This window comes from Hippoglossus hippoglossus, chromosome 6, assembly GCF_009819705.1.
Source record: "Hippoglossus hippoglossus isolate fHipHip1 chromosome 6, fHipHip1.pri, whole genome shotgun sequence".
Lineage (NCBI taxonomy): Eukaryota > Metazoa > Chordata > Actinopteri > Pleuronectiformes > Pleuronectidae > Hippoglossus > Hippoglossus hippoglossus.
This window is the reverse complement of record NC_047156.1, coordinates 6982914-7008405: the sequence shown is the minus strand read 5'-3', so window position 1 is coordinate 7008405 and position 25492 is coordinate 6982914. Positions and strand designations below refer to the sequence as shown.

The window sequence follows — 25492 nt, the reverse complement described above, 5'->3', positions numbered from 1 at the left end:
TTAAAGTTTCTTGTGGTGCGTGACATCACAAATATTTACCAAAAGGGTATTTCACCATGATTGAAACAGTGCAAATCTAATCTTATTGAACTGTGGGCTCATCTATTGTTTGAGAATGTGTCCATTACCTTTTATTTTGTATTCATTTGTTTTTATTGCCATGTATTTTGTGAAGCACTTTGTAACCTAGTTTAAATGAGTGCTATACAAATAACGTTATTCTTAATATTATCATTAATTCCCCCAAATCTCAAACCATTCATTCACTTAACAGTCACATTAAATCCTGTTGTTTTCAATCAACATCCTTTGTCTTGAGACTTGTGGATTCAGGTGCTTAATGCTTCTGTTTGCTGAAAACAACTAAGAGCCACTAACAGAGATGCAAATGGTCATTAGCAGACGCGTGTGCGAATAAACATGAGAAAAACCCTGCAGGAAATCCTCCTTTTTGCATTATCAGCCAATTGTTCCCTGAGAGGAGGAGGAGGAGGAGGGGGAGGCTTCACTTTTGTTTGCATGGGGGAGGAAGGAGGGGAGGAGTGGAGGAGGGGGTGTTCCTTCTTGTCTCCTCCTCCTCACCCACTTATACATGAGGAAGAAGAAGAAAAAAAAAAAAACTTGACCGGCCCCCTTTCCATTCCCATGGATCGTATTACTGGAGACTCCACAGCCCCGAGACATCTGCTCCGCTGCTAACAACGGAGCGCGTCCCCGCGTCCCAGACCTGCGACCGATCCCGTCTCCCGTGGTGCCCCCTCCTCCTCTTCATCTCACTCCCCCCCCTCTGCTCCTCCTCCTCCTCCTCTTGCCCTCTCCCCCAGATTTGTGATCCCTCCGTTATTTTGTGTTTCCACCACAACACCGCGCTGATCATGAGGAGCCCCGGTGCCCTCCACGCTTCCCGGCTGTGAACCGGTCCCCGCATCCATCGCGATCCCGTGCGTAAAAGCGAGGCGAGCGGCGGCGCAGAGACGGATCAGTGCCCCCCCCCCCCCCGGTTCCATCGAGCAGCAGCGGCACATTTCTTTTTGTCTGTGCCGGACTCGTAGCGGCTTCGCATCCTCTCCGGGCTCTACGCTGTTGCAGGAGCGAAAGCAGACGCAGATCTCCATGTCTCATATTCTCCAGCAGCCGGATATTTAACCTGTTTTTGTTTTTGCTCTTTTCTCTCCACGAGCTTTTTTTTGGGGGGTGGGGGGGGTTTGTTTTTGGCACCATGGAGTCGGTGGAGAAGGAGTGTGGAGCGCTGGGTGGATTATTCCAGGCCATCGTGAACGACATGAAGGTAACACACACGCACACACACACAAATGTATTAAAGTAGACTGGGTTTTTGTGTGACCTTTGTGGTTGTGTACTGTGGTTGATCAGACGCATATTTTTACTGCCTTTGTCTCTTTCACCGGGTCCTCCCCCACTGGGAATACCGCTGCAGGACAAATTGGGAGATGAAACATGTTTCTCTTTGTGTAATTTGCATGTCAGGGCACTGGTTACACTTATTAACCCTACAGCCTGTGTGTCAGGGCGTGTGATACTCAATAACTTTGCTTTTATTGAAGTATAGGCAAAGGAAATTGGTTAGTTTTTAATAGTGTTTTGGTTCAGAGGTCAAAACCCAACTTCATCATTCTTATAATCTATTATCAGTTTCATAAAAAATCATCAGGGGACAAGAAGAAGACATAATAATTAAAAAGTGGAAGATAATTAATATTTTTTTGCAGTTATCTCAGTGTAAATGTCCTGGTCGGCCATTTGACCCTTGAGCCCTGTGAGGGTTTCTACATTAAACGTCAGACAGGGAAGGATGCTCTGAAAATAGAATGACCGGCTCCATCACCGCAACCTCCTGGACAGGAACAGGCTGAAAGGTTATTGATTGTGCTTCCTGTTGTTTGGCCCTGAGTCAGGAAAGCACTACTTTACCAACATGCAGATTATGACCCGCTCCACACACATCTCTTGTATCCTATGTGCATGAAAACATGCTTTTTCCACCTTTCAAAACAGATTAAACCTAGATCCTGGACGTCTCCCTCAATCAATCACTCACATGTTAGTGTTTATGTGTGTTGGGGGAGGGGTCACTTCAAGGAAGTTGAACCCGGGTGGTCTGTTGTTGTTCTCCACAAAGTGCGAACACATTCATCAGGCCTGGAGGCGACTCCCGTGTCCTCTCATTTGCAGAGATGCTCGTTCTACAAAGTGTTGATTTGAGCGAATAGGCCAAGAGTCGCTCTCCACTTTCCATCTAACAGATTTCTTATTGATCGCTGGCTCAACGGAGCCTCGTTTGTCAGGCTCCAATGGAATCAGCTATCAACAGCCCTGGTTTGATTTCATATACATCCCCGTTTGTGTTGTGTTCACGCCAGCGCCAGAGACAGAGAGACAGACAGGGGAGGAGATAGTGGGAGGGGGGGGGGGCAGGAGCTCTTAGAAAAAAAGGCAGTCTGTGTATTGATAAGCAACGCAGCTGAATGAGGCTGAAGCCCTGAGTCAGCACAGCGTCCACGTCCACTGTCTGAGACAGACATCTGACCTCATTCCTGACGCCTGGCTGGGCCACGCAAGCCTGTCAGACCAGCTTTAACCCCCCCCCCTCCTCTCACTGCACAATGTTACAGTTTAGTGTACAATTACCAACATGATACACACACACACACACACACACACACACACACACACACACACACTGCCTCTTACCGGCTGTTGCGTTGCTACAGGCAACACCTGTTGGTTATATAAGTGTCTGGTGAAGCTACAGGAAAAGAGTCAATAAAAGACGAGGAGGAGGAGGAGGAGGAGGGTGAGATGATAAAATGATTCTGCTGGATTAGATCACCAATCAAGAATTAGATCAGGGATGGATTTTGGGAGGCGCAGAGAAACGCAGGATGTGATTTCAGACCACCTCTACAAATGTCCTTGAGCAGCACTGCCTGTACCAGCCTCCCAAAAATAATAGTTCACACCTCACCCTCCAGTGTGAATGACAGGGCATGGAAGAGGAAGAGCCTTTCTCTTCTTCCTTCCTTCCCTCTTTTCATCCCTCCCCACCTCCCTGGATGCTGCTGGGCGTGGATGAAGAGAGAAAAGTGTGCCCCCCCCCCCCCCTGCGCCACCCTCATCCCTACTGCTCTGCATGTCGTCTTCCCCCCTCCTCCCTCAGCTGTCTTGGCAGCACATCCTCTTTGCCCCTGGGTGTCACAGGCCACACAAGCTAATTAGACACCTGTTTGAGTCAAGTGCAGACAGCGAGACTGAGACGCCAGAGATTTCTGTTAGAGACGACGGCTCCTAAATCACTTGTGAAGGCCGAGGCTTGATCTGAGCGGGAGAGGCTGGGTGTTAAACTCTGTCATTGATAGAATGGATGTTAAATCAGAAGTGAAGGACTGTTTCCAGACTCCACGCTGACTATATATAACCAGAATGTGTGGCTTGTTTTGGGACCTCTCCATCAAAGAGGCACAGAGGGGTTATGCCCCTTCTCTCCTTTCTCCAGGGGCTCCAGCTCTTGCTCTAATGGGATCTGGCCTTGAACATGTTTCAAGCTTGGCTTTTGCTCTCATAGCTCAAGGCGCTGTGGGATGATCCCGGGGTAAATGTAATCCAGACCTTTTCAAAGACCTGCCCTCCTACCTGGACCCCGTGCACATAAACACTTGTGATGATATAAGAGCTTAACTAGATCACTGCACGTGAATACACGTACCGGCTCGCGGGCAAAACACACAAGAGAGGAGGGCGTGCAGGTTGACTGAGGACAACAGTAACAGGGGTGTTTACTGAGAAATCGTGCTGAAGGTCAGCAAAGATGAGTCAAAGACAAGTCAGCGCACAGAGCTAATGCGCCAACCTGTTTCTAACCGCGGGATAAGAAACCAAGCTCGCTTTATTTGGATTTCGCTCAGTGTAAATTAAGGAGAAAACGCACTCCCAGCGAGAAGAGCTGACATTGAAGTATAATCACGCTGTACCAGATTCTATCAAGCTGGAGAGAACATAATGTATTTTCAAATCTGTATGCATACGCTGTGTGTTTGAGAGAAATCTGTCCGTGCACTTAAATGTCCTTGGCGAGATCTTTTTATTTGACTTATGTCTTTTCCCTTTCTCTTATCAGAGCTCTTACCCTGTGTGGGAAGACTTCAGTGCCAAGGCCACAAAACTGCACTCTCAACTCAGGTGAGAAATAGTCCCGACAAAGACTAAACCTCCGTGAAAAGATTCTTATTTACAGCCTGGACTATTTACAGCCACTTTAATGCAGTCACAGTGCAGTGAACAAGTGTTGATGTATTTCTACAGGACCACCATTCTGGCAGCAGTGGCCTTTCTAGATGCCTTTCAGAAGGTGGCGGACATGGCCACCAACTCCAGAGGTAGGTTTTTCAATTAATTCAAGGTGACACACAGAGAAAGGAAAAACACATTCCCCACTTGTTTTGGGTAGATGGATTTTGGGTGAAAATCTGAGCTTATTGTTTCTTTGGTCTTAATGAGGTCTGCTGATCTGACTGTCACCCGGCTGGTGGCAGCAGACAGGCCGGCCAGAGAGGCGGCTGATTAACACAGATTCCTTTGGAGTTGATCGTCGAGAGCAGTATGTAGGTCAAAAAAAAAGCGAGCGTGCAAAGGCTCCTGACCACATGCACAATCACAGAAGTGTAGAGGCACACACACACACACACACACACACACACACACACACACACACACACACACACACACACACACACACACACACACACAAAGATATTCAAAGGGTGACAGCTGCCGCCCACCTGACCTCACAGGTCACATGCCATGCTTTTAAAACAGTTACTACAAGCAAACCCCCCCCACTGACCACTTGCTGCTGGTGAAAATAACTAAAGAGGTATTTCTCCAACGCTTTGCCACCAGTTTGACTCCTGTAAGCCTCTCCAGTGATGGTTCATTGCCATGGCGATGCATCGGGTGACGTTAAATGCCTCCTGATGTGAGCGCACATGAACTCTGCGAGATGAAATAAAGTGCACCGGGGTGAACCTGCTAGCAGCTAGCAGCAGGCAGCCTGCTTCAATAAAGCAGAGGTATAGAGCATGGCAGGGCAGCGCTTCAAAGAAGACGTGTGTCTGCCCAGTAAAAGTATATAAAAACAGCGGAGTGATAGATGGACAAGAGAGAAAGATGAGAGAGAGAGGGATGAGACAGAAGGGCGAGTTTTACTGCTATAGATGCATAAAATCCCTGTAAGTGTGTCACTCATACGCCCACTCGCTCTTCTGCTGCTCTCACAGGGACATTAACTTCAGGATTAATGTCGTTGTCAGGCCACAGGCTCAAGGGATGGAGGGAAATATCATATAATTAATGGTTTTTACATGAGTGTAAATCAGAAACCTTCTGGCTTTTAGCCATAATGGTGGCGTGGAGGTGGCTTTGAGGATGGCAAGGCTGGTTGGTCCTCAATAAACTTGAAACCACCTAGTAAAAAAAACATTATACGCAGTATTTATTATATCCATGGTTTGGGGATATTGTGATTGGCATTTGTCTTTTCTGACACTTCTAAACTATTAACTGAATATTATTATCTCTTAGTATTATAGATGGCATCATCTTAACATTAGTGTGTTTGTGTGTGTACAGATATCTTTGTGAGGAACCATTTTGAGCCTAGAACTTACGTTTGTAGTGAGGACATTTTGACCCATTCCTCACTTTCTGACCCACTGGCTGTTTTAAGGGTTAAGACATGAGTTAGGGTTGGGCGTAGTATTAGGGTTAGGTATTAGGTGGTGATTGTTAATGTTAGGGGTGTGATGTGAATTGTGGTTAGAGTTAGTCATGGATTAGTCATGCTTATGGTTGGGGATAAGGTTTTGGTTAGGCTGTCCACAATGATTGGACGTCATTGCAAAGTCCAAATAAGGATAGCAGGGCAAACAATTTTATTATTTGAATTATTTAATGATTTCAATGTTGGATACAAATTACAACCAAAACATCTTTGGTGTTAGGTCCATGTGCTTTTTTCAATTCCGACAATGACTTCAAAGAATTTAAAAGAGCGTTTGTTTCTGCTCTTAACCAGTGTAACATTAAATCCCATTTCTCCTTTGGGAGCTGCACTAGTCTCTCAGCGAGCTCCAAACCCTAGCAATTAATTTGGCAGGAGGAATGTCAATATATACTCGGCCTGGCTCATGGTGGCCTGGTGGCCTTTGAACCCAGTTTTCCATAGACATATAAAAGGCAAAGGTGACCTTCCGACAGCTGCCATGTTAAGTTATTATTCTAAAATATATACATCCAGATGTTCCACTCTACCAAGGAAACAGTGGTAGATCTTTTCTATCTCTGTGGCTGTTTCTCCCCCTGTCTGTCTCCCTTCACGAGTCTGTCTGCAGCGATCATGTTTGCCTCAGCGTCTGCATAGCCTTATAGGGCTGATTGCACCACAGGGGGGCCGGCCCTTGGTTACAAGCTGTAAGCCGTCATCGCCGTCGCCCCGATTCCACTGTGGTGATCGGGGGGGACGAGCTGCAGCTGCTGAAACAGCTGGAAGTTTGATCTTATTCTTCTACTGCTTCCCTCAGTCTACCTTTGACACACACACCTCCTCCCCCCCCCGGCTCTCCAGACTGCACACACGCTTCCTGCCAACGAAAGCAACATTCCCCGTCATTCATGGCTCCTTGATGAAACCTTGGAGAGAGGACAGTGAATGAATAGAGGATTTTATTATTTCCTGTCCTGCCGCTTGTGGTGTCTCAAACTCGGAAGGGCGTCCTTAAAGTATCCTCTCTGAGATCATCCCCTCGACTTCCACCTCATACAACCCCCTCCCGCGTGTTCATGTGTCAGACTAACATTGTTCTGTGTTCATGTTCAGGCTCCCTCTTTCCCATGTAGCCCCCTTTTTAAGAGTTTATGGTCACGGCCGTGGCGTCAGCGTCTGTGTTTTATGTAGCAGCTGGAGGAGTCGGCGGCCTGGCGTTTTGGCACTGCGTCTGACAGCACTGTTTCTCTAAGCCGCGTTGATGGATCTGTGTCTAAAGGCACGTCTGCGTCCGAGAGCCGAAAACTCGCATCTGGGTTTAATAAGGCTCCGCCAACCACGAAGTCTATATTAGATGGATGTATTTGGAGAATTTTGGCCTTTTTAAAGATAAACGTTCCATGTTTCAACACCCATCTTTCATGGGACTTAAGTTTGAGGCCCTGCAGGTCTCTGGAATGTTTTTATTGTTGGATTGGTCAGCCTAATGGTTTTTGGTGTGTTGTCTAGAGCAGTTTTGTTGTTTCATATTTAAATGTTGTGTGACATATTTAGGAGCGGTGGACTTACCGGCAGGATAGTAAGCCCTGTGTTTGGTGCTTTGTTGTTGCTAGGCCGGGTGACATGTGTTTTAGTGGACGGTTGACTTCATCTTTTCCATTTCTGGACACGGTTGAAGTGGATGAAGGTCAAAGAGTCGGCAGTTCAGGGCTAATGTTCCATTATGGTATGAAATACAGGCTCTACACATTTTTTCGGAGAGGTGAGGCCATGCAGCGAGGGGTGGTTTGGCCTGGGTGGGGGTTGTGGCTGCAGTGGGATTTCCACAGCTCTGGGTATCCAGGCTAGGCAGAGGCGTTTAGCTAATCCTCTTAGCCCCACTCTGTAACACACAGACACAGACTGCCTTCCCTGCCCGTCCTGATCAGCCACCCCCAGCTTTAAAAATTCACACTCTGGGATCACCGGCCAGACTGCCATGCACTGCAAGTTTGTGTCCAGCACAGACCAAACCTCTTTCTCTTTACATCTGTGTGCCAGAGCCTGCCGAGTTCCCACAGCATTACTCACACTTCCAGTGGGGTCAGTGCAAGCCCCCCCTCTGTCTGCCTCTCAGTCTTTTATTTTCTTACTCATTTAGTCTATAACTCAGAGGAGGCATTGAGGTATGCTAGTAGATCAGTGTGTCAGTGAAGCAGTAATCTGCTTGGCCGCTGTGCTTCTCTGGGTTGGCAGATGGGAGAGATATCCCTACCAGCCATCTGGACAGCCTGGCATGGACGACATGCGGCCGTGGCCTAGCGCGGGGCGAGATCAGGGGATTACTGTCCTCCGCACCATCCCAGCAGCGCAGCTATTTTTACAGACATGTCAAATAATGAGAGTGTGCCCATGTGACCGGCGCTGACATCCATCAAGCTTGGCATTTCATGTTCCAGCCTGATGTGGGCCTAGATCTGCATCTTGTGGGGGTTTGACTTTATAAAATGAGCTTAAGTGCTCTACATTGTGGACATACACGTGCATGCAGTCGCACTGATGAGCGCTTCGGCCACCTACTAGGCTGCTGATTGTATGCTAGGCTCTTCAGGTATTTCACGATATCCAGCCACGAGGTCACGTTAAGTATCCACAGGAGCCTTTTATTTCTCCGAGCTGTCTACCTTGTCTGTCAGACTGAGCTGAAAGCTTCCCAACACATTGCTCCGTCTCTTTTTCAGCCTCTAAGCTCAATGCGGTCCCGCCACAAATGAATGTTTTCCAGCTATTATAATGACTACGTACAAAAAGTGAAGGGTGAAGTGGCCAGAACAATGATGTGAAGAACAGATGAGAGTGAAAACAAATATTTTGGCTCAGCGTAACTCTTACTCTGAGGAGTGAATAAGTAGACAGCCATGAGACTTGAGTGGAACACTGTGTTCGGCTGTACTGTATCCTGAACAACAAGTCAGCGTGGACGGGAGCTGGAGAGAAGAGGGGAACTACAGAGGAGAGGGAGAGGGAGAGAGAGAGAGAGCCTGATAGAGGAATGCAAGGGAGAACGTTTAACAGAGAGAATGAAAAGGACACAAACACATGTTTAATCGAGGTTTAATCGAGGTGGCTGATTGAAAACAGTTGGAAAACATTTACTGAGAAACGGGTTTGATGGCAACCTCACTATTTTTAAAGGGCTGTATGTCGTCTACTGGATATAGTCAGTGCGTCCACCACATCAGTCCAAACATTCGTGATCCCCAGAGGATGCATTGTTCCTGACTTTGTTGCTCCACTGACGTTTTCCCCTGACGCCCCCATGAGGTTTATGATCTTGGTTATTGGAGAAATATCTCAACAACTATTTGATGGATTGCTAAAGTTAACACATTAACCAGTGCTCAAACATTTTACTTAAGTAAAAGTACAAATAAATAGACAAACATGTGCAGACATTTGCTGATAAATGCAATGGAGTAAAAGCAAAAAGTATCCGAAAATAGATCTACTTAAGTGAAGTAGAGATACATGAAAGGATGTACTTAACTACAGTAAATGTACTTCATTACAAGCCACCACTGACATGAATTGAGATGTTAGTGTTTAACTCGAAGCATCCATGTGCTAATTACAGCCTCGAGCTGTTAGCATGACTACAGACTCGTCTAAATTTAATTAAGAGATCTTTCCCGGGTCTGCTGGGGGCAGAAGTTTTCTGCAGCATTATCTTATTATTTAATACTTTTTCACTGCAGCTCTATGAGACACTGTGTCAGAATTAATGAGTATTAAAAACACAGGCTTGAGTTTGAAAATAGAAAAAGTTAGAAGTTTTAAAGTTTAGTTGAAGTAGTTCAGAACCCAAATGAAGGTCGCAGACAAATCTCATTGTTCTGAGAGTCGAGGAGTTCTTTTGTAATTCAGCCGTCTCATAATAAATTCATTGTTAAAAAACACAAGGCCCAGAGCCTACAGGTGGAGATGGGGCTCATTAAGTTCTGTGTGAGCAGCAGCAGCAGCAGCAGCAGCAGTAGTGGTGGTGTCAGCATTGTTTGGAGGATTGTTTGCAAATGAGCAGTGCAGCGTTAACTTTGGCTGAACAAAGGAGCGGGAAGTGCATTGTCAGCTCAGATAATGGCAACCTTACTGCAAAGAGTGGGGAGCAGGACAACCTTATCTGACTCAACCGGCCTAAAGGCTTTTTATCCCCCCCGGCATATAATGCAGGGGATATAGTGATCACAATGTCTGTCTGTTCGTCCCCATTTATTTAGTTTCCATAGAAGGCTTTGCCGGGGAGATATGTCATCTCCTGATGTTTGTATTTATTACCGAATCACTCACTGTTGCTGTAATGTTGTCTTTTTTTTTTTTAACTTTTCGTGCTTGGATGGATCTGTGGTCGTTTCCCTGAGCTGCAGGTGGAGAAAGTCCCCGTGGTTCTGCTGTTCTTCCCATTAAATGCATGATACATTACTTCTCCGCTTCCCTTTCAGTTACATTTCTCTTGTTTTCTCTCTCTGCATCACCCCCCCCCCCCCCCCCCCCTTTTTTTTTTCATATCCGATGAACAGCACATCTGGACAAGGGGCGCCGTTTATTTTTAGCAGCGTTTATGTCCCTGAACAGGAAGCTCCTCCAGCAGAAAAATCCAACTTCCTCCTTGTTCTCCTGCTCCTCCTCCAGTCTTGTCCTAATGCGCTCCAGAACACGTTTACACCGCATCACACTGAGCGCTTTTTATGAGTGTGTGTGTGTTTCTGGTTGAGAGGTGAAACTTGCTGCGTGCACTGTTTGGCCAGACAACAATTGTGTGTGTGTGTGTGTGTGTGTGTGTGTGTGTGTGTGTGTGTGTGTGTGTGTGTGTGTGTGTGTGTGTGTGTGTGTGTGTGTGTGTGTGTGTGGGTGTGTGTGTGTGTGTGTGTGTGTGTGTGTGTGTGTGTGTGTGTGTGTGTGTGTGTGTGTGAAACAATTGATCTTGAGGCTGTTTCCTCTGCCTTTCATTACTATTGTTTTCTGGTAAGGTAAGGAGAGACATTGTAAGGAAGTGACACAAAGGCCCCGAATGCTGTTTTGATAACTGCTGCTGCAGACACACAGACACCTTCAGCCAGAACCACCCTCACATTCACATGACATTTTTCAGGCTTCACATATGGGACAGTTTGCGAAACATTGTAAAAGTAATAATTTTGGGTTTCGGACAGAAAGAGCAACGTGACGACATCACTTTGGGAAGTTGTGTTTTAGTTGTGGTCGTTTACTCTATTTTCTGACATTTGGTAGATGAAACAAATATCTGTAAAAATAATTGAAGGATAATAAATAATCAATAATTGCAGACTAATGGAATATATATATGTTTACAAAGAATCCCATTACTGGAACTCTAATGTTCTCTTCTCTGCATTTAACAGCTGAAAAACCTTCCCATTGATTTATTAGCCTAATGCTTAAGGACGTGTCCTCACTTGTTTCAGTCTATTAATGTTTTTTGCAGTGTTATACTTTAACAGTTTCAGTGTCTTTCAATACTTCTTCAGTGCAGAGATTTATATACTTTTCACATATTTAGAGAAAGAGGGTTTTAATAAGTTCAGAAGGATTAAAACAATTTCACGACGATTTAACAATTACTATAACATATACAGTTTATAACAATTATACCCAGTATCAACTGGACAGAATATTTAAAGTATTTCGTACTGAATCTCAGTAAAAGCCATTTCCAGTGGTAAATATAATGTTGTTGAATGGAAAGGCTCTTTGATGTTGTATGAAAACCTTTTCCCCAGAAACTCTCGTCCCTTATTGTGCTCTGTAGACACATTGACTTTTCACCCCAAAGTGTGGGATCTTGCCTTTGGCAACGCCTGCTACACCTGCAGCAGCCAGCTCGCACTTCCTCTGCCCCCTGACCGACCAGTACCAGACCGCACCTCGGCAGTGTGTACCCTCTTTCATCCTCCCCTCTCACCCAGCAGCCCTTTTCATCCATCACTGGCCTCCGCTGTGTCCCTGCCAGTTCACACTTAAAAGGGTTGAGGGAGGGTAAAAGGCAGGAGGCTTAACTGTCTGTGCCAGCCGCAGTCAGCTCCGCGGCTGAGGTGCCAACACCAGGAATAATTGTTGTCTCACGGACGACGGAATTTCCCAGCTCAGCTCCCTGTATGAGAGTGTGTCAGAAAAACAGGGGCTTCATATTCCTGGAAGTGAAACCTTGAGGATGTTCTGTACCTTTTCGCTTGTCCCATATAAACATGCTTTATTGACACAGGAAGCTGAGAAAGAGGGAGCACCCAGGAGAACTGCTTCAGCTTGAAAACCAGTCTGGTCCAAAGGCAGCAGAATCTCACTCCAGCTCGGTGGTCGCGAGTGCAAATGAAGTCTGAGCTGAACGTGTAGATGCTGGAAGAGAGAGATAGTCAAGCTAAGCTTCAGTGTTGAAGACATCAGGGAAGAGGCCCGTGGCAGTTTGGCTCCTGGCTCCTGGCTCCTGGCTCCCAGCTCCCGGCAGGAGAGTTCCCTATAAAGCAGGCCTATTAAAATGCTCCTCCTTCCCCAAGGAATCGGGAGAGTTAATCAGAACCAGACCTCTGGATGGAACCACTCACTAAACACTTGGACCACACTGCGTTGGTGCTGGATACTGGAGCTTAGGGTTCCCACCAAAACCCGTCAGTAGAGGTTTGACCTTCTCCCTGAAATTCCCATGTACCCGGCGACATACGCAGCAGATCTGGCTTCAATTTCTATGTGTGTTCTGAATATATGTATGAGTCCGGCGCCATCTGCATGAGAGAAGTGCTGTTTTAATCAACTACACATTGCCCTGCTACTCAGTTGTTCCCAGTTACGTGTCCTAAGATATATGACTGGGTTGCATAACTGCTCTCTCTCATCCTGGTCTGTGTTTTGCTTCATTCATGCACGTGTGGGTGTCTGCTATGAGGTCAGCCCTGCTCCCCCTGAAGCCCCAGGGGTCCAGGTCTGCTAAATAATCACTTTCCCAGCTCCTACACATGTTTAGTCAGGATCCAAATCGCTATGAGGTCAAGTATCAGTAGATTTTAAGGGAGGGATGGAGTTGGCAACATTTTATTTATACAGCCCAGTATCACAAATCAAAAATGTACCCCAAACTGAAATAATCCTAAAAAAAAACAATATCACCTTAAAGAGCAACAGAGACTGGCTCTCTCTTCAAAGTTAAGATAAATATGAAATGAAATAAAGGAGAGAAGGGAAAGAAACTTCTCAACCCTCCTTCCAGCTTGTGTGTGTTCGTCACATGCCTGTGTGCATGCCGGTTGCTGTGGGAGTGAATAACTGCATCCGTGTCCGTCCGGTCGAGGCCAGAGGCCAGCAGGGCTCTTGGACACTGGCAGGAAGCCTCTGGACCTCCCCAGGATGTAGCTGTCAGCTGATCCCCCTCTTCGAGGGGAAGGAGGAGAGGGCGAGACGGGAGGGAAATTGGCAGGTGTGGATGGGACAGGGGGGAGTGGGGTGGTTAATGGCTAAGACGGCGACATTGGGAAAGTCTGTTAGAGAGATAAAAGGGCCCACATCACTCTCTCTCTCCTGTCTCCCTCCATCCTGCTTGTTCCCTCTGCAAAAGCTGATTTGCAGCTGTGCCCGCATCCTGCATTGCTATTAAGAGAAGTGGAGAGAGGCGTAACCTGAGGACACGTGTCCTACGTGTGTGTGTCTATAGCTTCTTTCAGACGTGCACTGACAATCTCCTGAAATTATCCGGTAGGGCTGAATGTGAGAAAACAAATGTCCAAGTCAGTTGCTGTGAACATTCTTTGGAGTCATTCCTCCCTTTAAAGATGGACACTTCTTTGGCTATTTATAGGAGGAGCTCGGCGTATAGGTTCCACGTGTTACTTCAATCACTTCCCGACTTTTCACCTCTAACCTGTCACCCTGAAAAGCAATGCAGACAGAGGACGGCTTTCCCTTCCTCTCTCTCCCAGACACACAAACACACCGGGGTTATTCCACATCTGCCTGATCTCTGTGAGATGGCGTCCAGATCTGCAGCTGAGTGTCTTTGAACCAGGGAAACAGTCGGGGAAGTCGACAGCCGAGTGTTGGAGTGTGTGACGTGACATCGACTGGAGACCATAACCTAGTTTCTTTATGTGATCGCAGGAAAGAAAGCACAGATCTCAGCTCACAACCATCTGAAGCATTCCTAACAAAGTGTCTGATTTCAGAGCTGCTATGCGAGTCACGTTTTTTTCAGTTTTTATTCTGGCTAATCGCTCTTTTTTTCTCAGCTTATTTTTGCTGTGCATGTCAGAGCCAGTTTCTCTCTCTCTCTCTCTCTCTCTCTCTCTCTCTCTCTCTCTCTCTCTCTCTCTCTCTCTCTCTCTCTGTCTCTGTCTCTCTGTCCACCCTGCATGAATGGTGTTTAGGAAACAGAGAGAACAGGAAAGGCAGAGCCGGCAGGGAAGAATAGAGGGATATCCCCTTACAGGGTTCCCCTCCTTTTTCCTCCGGGATAGAGGGGATGAGAACATTGGAAAGGGTGCTATAGGAGGGGGTGGGGTGGGCAGTGGGGGTTGGTAAATTGCACCACCTGTACACACACACACAAACCTGTGCACATACACTCCAAAAATCACTCAAATTCATTTGTCTGTGAGAGGCCTACCGCTGAGAGATGTCCCCTCTCTTTCCCTTTGAGTGTGTGTGTGTGTGTGTGTGTGTGTGTGTGTGTGTGTGTGTGTGTCTGTAGTGAGAGACCCTCAGATTAGCCCTATGTGGCCCAGATTGCAACAGGATCAGCGCTGCCATGTATTACACCAGGCTGCTAACCATCAGTAAGACAGTGGAGCAGCCTGGGCCTTAGGAGCTTAAGACCCCATTTTAATTACACTTCAACAGAGAGGAAAAGTACAGTAAGCAAGTCACACGAGCTGCTTGTTCGCATGGTGGCGAGAATCGTGCACGTAATGAAGTGTCAGAGGGGGAAATGCACATTTTCTCGACAGGGAAGGACGTGGTGTAGGATTTTAGTTTCCATTAGTGCGTCACGTGTAGTTTCACGGACAAATGTGACATTTACGGGCTCTGCTCTCAGTTTCTACAGCCTGGACATGTCCACCTAGTGGCGGCAGCAGGAAACGCCAGATAAATCCATTTGACAGAGGAGAATTAGACCTTTCAAATGGTTTTGGTGATGGTTTACATCCTCTCTTTGAATATCTTTCCAGGCCAAGGGGCATTTCTATTATGTGTAATGCGTAACTCTTCTTTTTTCTCTTTGTCTTTCTCAAGGTGCCACCAGGGACATTGGCTCAGCTCTGACGAGGATGTGTATGCGACACCGCAGCATCGAGGGAAAATTGCGCCTTTTCACCAAGTAAGTGTGTTTTTTTAATTCATCACAAAGGTCAATGGGATTCAAACCAGAACACAGGAAAACACACAGCAGCCTATTGAAGAAAGAGAGAAAGATGATCATAGCTATGTTAACACATCATTACTTTTAATACTTTAGGTATATTTTAAAGCAAGTACTCACTTACTTTTATTCAAGTAGTTAAAGAGTACTTTTTTGTCTATTTACTAGTACTTTTCCTTAAGTAAAATGTTTGAGTACTTCCTCCACCACTGTTTATTCTTGCATACATATATTTAAACAGATACACTGGATATACACACGCCGATACTTGGTAATCTGTGTGGCTGAGTTTTTATGTGTGTCAATAATCTGTGTTTGTTGTTCCTGTTGCTGCAGTGCTCTTATGGAAGGTCTGGTTACGCCGCTTCAGGACAGAATAGAGGAATGGAAGAAGACGGCAAATCAGCTGGACAAAGACCACGCCAAAGGTGAACACCCAGCAAGCGCCAGTGATGTGATTCTCTTTTTAAGTAATGTGCACATTGGAGAGAAAGTGACACAGCTCTGGCTTTGCCTTGTTCTCTGCAGAATACAAGCGCTCTCGTCAGGAAATTAAAAGGAAGTCGTTGGACACCATCAAGCTCCAGAAAAAAGCTAGAAAAGGTGAGAAAAACAAACCTGTTGACCAAAAGGACCTGTTGTCAAACTCTACTGGATTCTGCTTGGCTGCTGTACCAACGTTTCAGATTGAACTGGTGCCATCTAGAGTGTGGAGCTGAAAATGACACCTCAAATCAAATCAAAATGCCTGGCACGGTTTCAGATGCTCCTCCACAGCTTTTGGATGATTTATCCTCTTCTACCTTATAAGCCAAAGAAATGTTCTTCTTTCCTGGCTGTGCTTGAGTCAGCCCCTTCTGCTGGTTGTAATCAAACTGCTATTTTCATGGTGAAATTCCACCAGTGGCATTGGCCACTCTTATGCAATGTGTCCTGATTTGATGGAGCTAACACTGCCTGTTCTCCTGTCTCTCCTCCTCTTGCCTGTCCCTGCAACCCCCTCCTCTATTTCCCCCTGGCTGCAGAGCTTCTGGGTATGTTTGCCAAACTTAACCCTGAATGAGAACTTTTCAATGAAAAGATCATTTCAAAAGTATCATAACCATCTTCAGGTGAAACTGCCAGTCAAAGAAAACCCTGCGCTGTCTTAGCATTTGTGGTTAAAGAGAATATAATAATGAAAATTACATAAAAAGATTGATGCCACTTTCATGTCTGTTATGTATATATGCCAACTATATATAGACAGACAAGAGAGTGATGTGTTTGTTCTCACCTAACGGCAAGAAAGTGGATAAACGTCATTTTAATCCAAACCTCAAGCAATGCAGTTGTTGCAAATATTTTACGAATGATTTTCCCCAAATTCACAACAATAAAGAATAAATACTACACAGGAGTAAGAGAACGGGACCAGGTCACAGCAGGAAAAGCACAGGTCTTACTTATAGACTGTATGTAAAGGTGGACAACGCGTTTCCACTTCCTCCCATTTCCTAGAAATTTAGCCAAAATGCCCATGCCCCATCCACTAACATGGAGGAGCCGGTTTATAATCTAGGCTGCTGCCAGCCACCAGGGGGCGATTGAGAAATTTTTTGGCTTCACTTTTGCGAAACAGTCATGTCGTCCATCTTTATTTAAAGTCTATGATTTTACTCATAAAATTAACATCGACTCTGATCTATTCCAGAGATATGACAGTGTTTGCCCGACCTGTTCCTTTTTAATTTGATAAATGCCTTTTGAATATAGTAAGAAACTGCCAATTCAGTTCCTTTGGCGTCCCATCAGCGAGACAATCTTTCATCCCTGTGTGTAAAATCATCTTGTCACGAGCTGACACTTGGCTCCGGGATGATGACTAAGTGTCTCACCACAGACTTAAACTTCTGTATTTAAGAACCTATTAAGTGGCAGGCTGTCAGATCCTCGGAGGCTCTGTGTGTTTAATTTGTGGCCCATTAAACTCAGGTACGCTGAAAGATCAGCCAATTAACGTGATGAAGTGTTCAACACACAGACGGTTGTTAGACAGATGTTCAACGTGTTGTCTGCTACAGACTTCGACAGTGTTGTTAGTGGGACAGACAGATGGATAGGTAGATATAAGATGTATAGATAGGTATCAGAGGTAGAAGATAGATAGATGGATGGATGGATGGATGGATGGATGGATGGATGGATGGATGGATAGATAGATAGATGTAAGACAGTTGTAAGATATATGTAAGTCGGATAGATATAAGGTAGATAGATATAAAGTAGATAGATATAATATGTATAGGTAGGTATCAGATGTAGAAGATAGATAGATGATAAATGGATAGTTGGATAGATGTAAGACAGATGGAAGATAGATGTAAGTTGGATAGATATAAAATGGATAGATATAAGATAGGTAGGTAGATGTGGAGAAGGACAGACTGACAGACTTATAGATATCAGATAGATAAATATGTGATGGACGGACAATGATTGCACTCTTTGAGATTTTAACCAAAAAGGCTGAGGCACTGCAGATGCTATTACACTGCAGGGTAAAAAAACATTTATCTGGCAGCGTGTCTTTTCTAAAGCAAAGAATTTGGCATCTCATTGCTCATCTTCATCTTCATCTTCATCCTTCTTTCTTTTGCCGTCTATCATCTGTCATCCCGTGTCACTATGGCATCACATTCATTTCAGCAGTCACCACCAGTTGCTTTGCATCAACTCGCGATCACCGACTCGTCCTCTCATTCCCATGAACCATCAGAATGTTTGTCAGTGCGTTGACCGTTAGTACACGAGCAATTTATCACCATGTGTTCTAATCATCTCCATTTGTTTTTTACCTCCTCCCTTCTCTGTGTAAACATCCATGATTATCTCCCTCCATTCCAACTTTCTCCTCCTCCTCCTCTCTTGTCTATCTTCTCTCGACCCCCCTCGCTTCTCCTCCTCACAGGCCGTGGCAACCTGCGCCCCCAGCTGGACAGTGCCATGCAGGACGTGAGTGACTTGTACCTGCTGATGGAGGAGACGGAGAAGCAGGCGGTGCGCAGAGCCCTGCTGGAGGAGAGAGGCCGTTACTGTACATTCATCAACCTGCTGCAGTCTGTGGTGGTGAGTTGGTCTTTGCACAGCAGAGAATAAAGGGTAAAAACACGGGGCGGATCAATTCAATCCAACCCATCCTGTTTTCTTGCTCCAGACTGTAGAGATTGCCATGCTGGGAGAGATCACACACTTACAGCCCATAGTGGACGACCTCACTGGGTTGACTGAAGACCCACACAAGCTGCCGCCGGCCAGTGAGCAGGTGAGGAGTAGAGCTTGAGATGATGCCAACACATTTATTTCTCAGAGCTGCTCAGGTTATTTGGATCATAATCAAAGCTTGTATATTTGCAGTCTGTTAAATGAAAAGTCTGCCGATATATTATAATTATATTATTCCATACTTTTATGATTTTGTCATTATAATCTGGAAAAAGATGAACAATGAATTGATCCAACAAACAAATGTTTTGTGTCTAAAGTCTGATTTAACTTAAATCAAATTTAACAAATTAAAACCAAAAAGCTGCTGTTGACTGATGCTTGAGTAATATTTGCATCACACAGCTGTTTTTAAGACGTTGTTCAGTCTTTGCTACAAATGAAAGCAAATGTATGTGACCTGTCTGTGAAGATTTATGTTTTCAGCAGGAGAAAATGGGCTTGAAGCAAGAAGAGATTTACAGACTGTTGGTTTTGTCTTTTAATGACATTTGAAATAAATTTTAAAAAAAAGTGAAATATCGTTTAACTTTTAAATCACAGTCAGATGCATCGCTGCCATTAGCCAGTTATCTGATGCAGTTTCTAGATAAATAAATGACTTCACTCATCTCCAGGGGGACATTAATGTGTCACAGCAGCAGAGCAGAGATGCAAAAATACCAATTAAATAAAAACACCAGAGAGTTGTGCAGTATAACGAGTAGAAGAGATTAAATGTGATCATCTCATGTACTTATTAGAGATTTGTCGCTGAAAGATTTTTAAATCTCTTGTGACTATGCATCTCTTACTCGCTTTCCTAAAATCTTACCACAGCAATAATCGATTTGATTACACGTTTTTCTGTATCTTGTGTTAGAGCAGTTAAATCTCTGGCTGCTGTTGCCACTGTATCCTCAGCGTTCTGTTACGTGTTGTCGCAGGTGATCCGGGACCTGAAAGGCTCAGACTACAGCTGGTCGTACCAGACACCCCCCTCCTCCCCCAGCAGCGCTAACTCCAGGAAGAGCAGCATGTGCAGGTACATTTCTATCCTACACATGCACATAAACGCACCTCATTACTCTTTGCTCTCTGTTTAGCATGTGCAGTCATTTCTCACACAATAGCATTGAATGAAATATTAAAAGTTTGTCATGAATACAAAAGCATGCAACCCCCCCCCACCAGCAGCGACAGTCGACGTGCGGTTACGTGGCGTATCTTTCCAGCTTCTCAGCTCTTGCTTGGAGCAGATTTACAGTTCCCAAGCTTCTTACAGGCAGATTAGATCCAAAGCTGTGAAACATCACAGCCTGAAAGCCACGAGCCTGCACGAGAACCAGAATCCACATATTTCTGAGGCCTTATGAGGCGACGGTTGAGCAATTTATTCATTAAAATTTGGGTCAGAAGTAGATTCCAGGCCAAGAAACAAGGAGAAAAAAACTTGCAATATTGAGTGAGAGGAATATCAAATGTTGTCATCGGAAATCATCGCCTTGCTTTTTGTGTTGCAGTAACAGAACCCTCCTGATATATCTGCCAATTACCACTGCAGCCTATTTTTAGAGTTCCGTGTTTGACTCACTCTTTTAATGCAGCTTTAAGTTGTAAATCACAACCTAGTGTGAAGTTATTTTAAGGTGAAATAAGGAGGGTCCATAAAAAAGCTTATATCCCCCAAATGTCAGCTTTTTAAAGAGCTTGGAGGAACTTCAGAGCGGGAGCTCGACTGCTGCAACTGAAGGTCACAGGTTTTTATCTGCATGTGAAGAAACAAGATTCACTTGTGGATAAAGGAAAAAAAAAAAAGTTTGGTGTTGGAAGGATTTTTTTCCCATTACAACAGAGATACGATAAAAAAGGGTCTTGATGGTGGGATAGAAGAAAAACAAGCTCTCTTAGGAGGGGATGTAAGGATAGTGTCTTGTAAATCACAAATGGTTCATCCTATTTCATTTGTCATATCTAATTTGGAATTCTCCTTAATCTTATAGAAGACAGTGATTAAGGAGAAAAGGCAGCTTCAGATGCATTTCAGAGGGAGAGAGGGAAAGGAGGGGGGGGGGGAAGCACAAGTTGCACATTTAAAAAAAAAAAAAAAGCGTGGGTGACAAAGAGAGACAACGCTGAGTGAGAACGACCGAGCAGGGGACGGGAACACACGGAGACAGCTGTTAAAGTTCAGGGGGGGGAGGAGAATCAAAGGAGGGGATAACTTTTTAATGCTCTTTGATGCAGCAAAATTAGAAGAATGGCATCATTTAGAATTTTTTCACATCACCCCGGCTTCATGTTCACAGCGTTTGTGATCAATTTTTCATCCGGCTTTTCCTGTTTTCCTGCCCCAGCCTACACGTAAAATCCTCAGAAAAGAAACAGATAAAGGGAAGGAAAATCGCTGCTGGGATCGTGATCACAACCCTTTTGTTTATACGCATGCTGCATGTTGAGGTATATACTGATGTGGTTTCCTGTCAACAGTCTCCTCCAGATGCCCTCTGCAGGAGCCCATCGGCTCAGCAGTGTGTCCTCCCACGACTCTGGCTTTGTCTCCCAGGATGCCAACACCCACTCTAAGCCTCCGTCGCCCATGCCGTCTGATATCACCAGCCAGGTAACCGTCTCTGGCATTATACTAAAGTTTAATCTTTGGTCAGGGGGAAATAAGGTCTTTTTATCGCATCGGAACCAGGAAATGCAGACGTGTAAGCTGCTGAGGAGAAAACTGCAGGGGGAAGAGGACACATCAACAACTCCACTTTTTCTTGTCGAAGTAGATTTACAATAATTTTAATCTTTTTAACAACGGGGCCTTTTTTTCCATCTGGCATCTCCAATCTGACGGGGGATTTGCGTCTTTTGCATTTCAGAGATAAAGCCGCAGTTACAATAAGAGCTGGATAGTCAAACCCAGACAGAATCCTCCGTGTTGTGCTGCAATAGAGCCTTATCAGCTGCGGATGTTGAATTTCTGTCCCACTGGTTTGATAAAGTTACTCAGACTCTCACGGTCAGAGCAGATTACAGTGTGCGCAACACACTTGGCAGCACACCAACTGACGCGGTGTTCTTTCTCGGAAAATACGATCTAAAATGCTGCTTTATTTTGGACCTGGGCTACGGTCTTATAGATCCCCTCAGAGAGAGAGAGAGAGAGAAAAAACAAGTCAGCAACGCCCCGACTCAACCCGTTCCTCTGCATCTCTCATCTCACACACACACCTATCTCTCTCTCTCTCTCTTTCTCCATTTCCTCTTCCCCTCCACTGTTTTTCCTCCATCTCCCGTTCCCCAGAAATCAACAAGCTCAGCCTCCTCTGAGGCTTCAGAAACCTGCCAGTCTGTCAGCGAGTGCAACTCTCCTACGGCGGTTAGTGCTGCATGTATCTCATCAACCGACTTGCCTTATTGGAAACATTAGCAGAGTTGTACGGTGCATTTCACCCATTGTTGTGTAGTTTAAAGAGACCCGTGGGCTCTACTTGATACTGTACTTGACGGCCGCAGTGCGGTTTGTCCTGGACTATTCGTGGATGTTGAGCACTCTGACTCACACTTGTCTGTCCGTTCCGCAGTTTGGCTCATGCTCATCCTTCGGTACCTTCCGCCCTGCTTTCTCTCACACTGGCACCATCAGGCCTCTCTCTGTCATACTTCCTGCGTCCCCCACATTTAATCACTCCCCTGGATCCAACACCCCCTCTCCCACATCAAAGGTTCCTAACTGGAAGGTTTGTCTTCATTTGCAATTTTACTTTTAATTTCTTTCCACTCTTTTTAAACTGTGTTGCTTGTTTGCTTCTTGTGTTTTATGGCCCTCATGCACATTAATCAGCGTAAAGGATTAAGCTCACAAACACCCATGTTGCTGTTGCTCATCAAGCTCGGTTTCATCATCTCTTTCCTCACAAAGATGTGCTGAACTGAAGCAGCTCTATCATTTAACAACACCTACCTAGCCTACTGTACTAAGCCCACACCTTTCCGAGCATCTAACCAGTTCATGAGCCAAACCAGTTGCGTCAATGTTAGCCGACAGTACGAGAGTTGGATGGCAAACGCTGGACATGCTCCGGTTGGAGGCCTTGACTCATTGTTCCATATGCCGCTGCAGGACTGGGCCAAATTGAGTTCCTGCGAGCCGTCGCTTGCCAGCACTCTGCAGCGTAGGAGGGAGTCTGTGGAGAAGATGAGGGAACTGGAGGCTCCACCCAGTCCACATGGGTATTCTGGGATGCAACCAGATGATTCACACCGTGGTCGACTTGGCCCGGCCAGCAAGGTAAGAAGGTCCCCGGGGAGTAAACATTTAAATGTCAGTATATAAATTGATGTGCCCTGGGAAATGTGGTGTGGTGAATAGGATATGTAAATGTACTAATCTGTATGTATGTATCTCCTAATGTATGTGTGTGTGTGTGTGTGTGTGTGTGTGTGTGTGTGTGTGTGTGTGTGTGTGCGCGCTTCAGCATGGCGAGCCCCTCTCTCCAGCAGCCAGCACTCTAGCGATGGTCCTGACCAGAGGCCTGAGTATGGAGCAGCAGAAGAGCAGCAGGGACTCTCTGCAGTACTCGAGCGGCTACAGCACTCAGACCAACACCCCGTCCTGCTCCGAGGACACCATCCCCTCACAAGGTAAACACCTTAAAATGTAAATGTTCCCCCGTCCAGACGAGCCTTTAATAAGTCAGCCCTTCCACACGTGATCTCCAGACATTGTACAAAGTCGCCCTTTTACACGTAGAATGTAAACCAGTCATTGCGTATGTGAGACGTGTTCTCACCTACTAGAAATTCTCTTTAGTTCAGGCGAGTGGTGCCGTCTGGGAAGAGCCTGCAAGAGAAATTATACAAACCTGTTCAACACACCCACTCGCTCGCTGTGAATTCTCTGGACATTAACCTGCTGTATTCACACATCGTCTGTTTAATGAACGGTTCACCTGATTCAGACACTACCTTCACACGTACAGCTCCCTGTGTGTTTTCTAATGTAGTAATTGCCTTTTCTGCCATTTTGATTTGCTGTACATTATATTGTAAGGAAGCAGCCGCACAGTAACTCTTCACAGCCTTGTCGGTGTCAGTATTTTTTATCATTGGGTGTAAAAAATAGATGCTCATGACTCACTGTGACACTCACTCACTTCCAGGTTCAGATTATGAGTGCTACTCACTCAATGGGGATGCTGACAGCGAAGGGCAGGCAGACTTTGACAAGTCCTCCACCATCCCACGCCACAGTAACATTGCTCAGAGCTACCGCCGCATGATCCAAACCAAGAGACCTGCCAGCACAGCCGGTCTGCCTGCAGGTAAGACCCTGCAGGGAACTCCCAACGGTGCGGGGGGAAGCAGCTCAGGAGCCATCACCTCAGGGACAGCCACTATTCGCAGGACACCATCCTCCAAAACCGGCGTGAGACGCACGCCATCCACATCTGGCCCCATTCCCATTCGGCCCCCCATCGTGCCGGTTAAAACCCCCACAGTACCAGACTCCCCGGGGTATGGAAGCCCTTCACTGCATGGTACGGGCAGCGAGGAGTTTCTGTACGGAGATGACCTATCTGCTAACGACTACATGAGGGCTTCTCCAAAGCGGATGAGCCTCCCTGACACAACTTGGGGCTTGGGAGGAGGAGGAGGAGGGGGAGGAGGAGGGGGGGACAGGACTGTTTATGCCCAGCAGGCTGCTGGCATGGCCGCCCACAGTGCTGAGGAGGACCCTCTGCTGGCTGCCAACCGCCACAGCCTGGTGGAGAAGATTGGAGAGCTGGCAGCGAGTGCCCACGCCCTCGGTGAGGGTCAGTTCCCCTTCCCCAGCTTGCTGCTGGGGGAGGCGGCTCAGCATGCGCCCCAGGATCTGTCCTCCGTGACCCAGGAGGACATGGACATGCTGGTGTCAATACGCCGGGGAGTGAGGCTCCGCAAGACGGTGACTGACGACAGGTCGGGACCCAGGATCCTGCGGTAGCTGGAGGAGAGGAAGGCTGTGAAGCAGCTGTGTCCTTATTTTACAAACTGAAGCTTTGTAGTAAAATGCAACAGCGCTCATGTAATACATGAACTGAGGCACAAGGAGGATGTAACATGTGGTGAATGAAGGCCAGTCGACTGACTTAATGAGTGACCACGAACTATGTCAAGTCATTTCATTTTATGTCATGTATGTATCGTGTACGTACAAAGTAATCCATATTTTTTGGTTTTTATTCTTCTGTTTTTTTTTGTGGCTGTGTGTCTCTGCTCCCTGTGTGACCGGTAGTTTGAGCCCCGTCATTCCCTTTAGACCCAGTGACCGAGACGTCACGGGTTTCGAACGCTCGGTGTCCTTGTTCTTGCTCTTATGATTATTATAATATTGTGCGTTTCTCTGAACACGGCGACCTGTCTGTGTGAGCCCGTCTGTGTGTGTTGTGTTTCTCATCATTACTGTACAAGTACCGTATTACTGTTTTGTTTCATAAGCTGAACAGCAGCTGTGTAAGTCATGTAAAATAGGAGCAATATGGCAGTGTTTTTATTGCTGTACTGTACTGTCAATATATTCTGCAATTAAACAGGCTTTTTACTGTTGATGTCTTTGTCCCAAAATGTCTTTACGGGTCGTCCACTAACCAGAAGGTCGGCGGTCGGATCCCAGTCTCCCCCATTCCACGTCCCTAATTGCTCATGTGAATGTGTGAATGTGTGAATGTGTGTGTGAATGAGTGAATTGTAAAATTGTACCGTACAGAGCTTTGAGTGGTCATCAAGACATGATTACTTATTCATAGGTAAGACATTTCACATTATTATTGTTTGGGAGCCAAAGAAATCAGCGATATTTCAAAAAACATTTAATACTCACTGTATATTTAGTGGTAAAATGGGTCACCACCAGGGTTTCGGATGGTTTTAAGTTTAAATGTCATTACTTCTAATTTATTTTATTTCTTAGAAGATCCTGTTTCCCCCCCAGGATCTTTCTCTACATTTTCATTATGCGGTTAAAAGTAGGCTATCAGTGTTTTATGATTTCTCCAGCAGCAGTAGGCTCGGCGTAATTTCACAATTTCAAAGTT

At 45.8% G+C, this 25492-nt stretch overlaps 1 protein-coding gene across 4 annotated transcripts; it reads left to right on the top strand.

The window, feature by feature from the left end:
• Window positions 1–536: 536 nt before the first annotated feature.
• Window positions 537–25004, top strand: mtss1la (MTSS I-BAR domain containing 2a). 4 transcript variants are annotated; one of them, XM_034588381.1, is made up of 16 exons: window positions 538–1288; window positions 4136–4197; window positions 4321–4394; window positions 15047–15131; window positions 15510–15601; window positions 15702–15776; window positions 16199–16207; window positions 18124–18281; window positions 18370–18477; window positions 19364–19461; window positions 20907–21039; window positions 21721–21795; window positions 22001–22156; window positions 22540–22707; window positions 22895–23060; window positions 23579–25004. In XM_034588381.1, the coding sequence occupies exons 1-16, from the start codon at window positions 1220–1222 to the stop codon at window positions 24400–24402; spliced, it is 2352 nt and encodes a 783-aa protein (XP_034444272.1). In that variant the 5' UTR covers window positions 538–1219; the 3' UTR covers window positions 24403–25004. The 4 variants fall into 4 exon arrangements, with proteins under 4 accessions (XP_034444273.1, XP_034444272.1, XP_034444275.1 ...); XM_034588382.1 differs by lacking the exon at window positions 16199–16207 and having other exon boundaries at window positions 537–1288; window positions 23579–24402; XM_034588383.1 differs by lacking the exon at window positions 22001–22156 and having other exon boundaries at window positions 541–1288.
• Window positions 25005–25492: the final 488 nt, after the last annotated feature.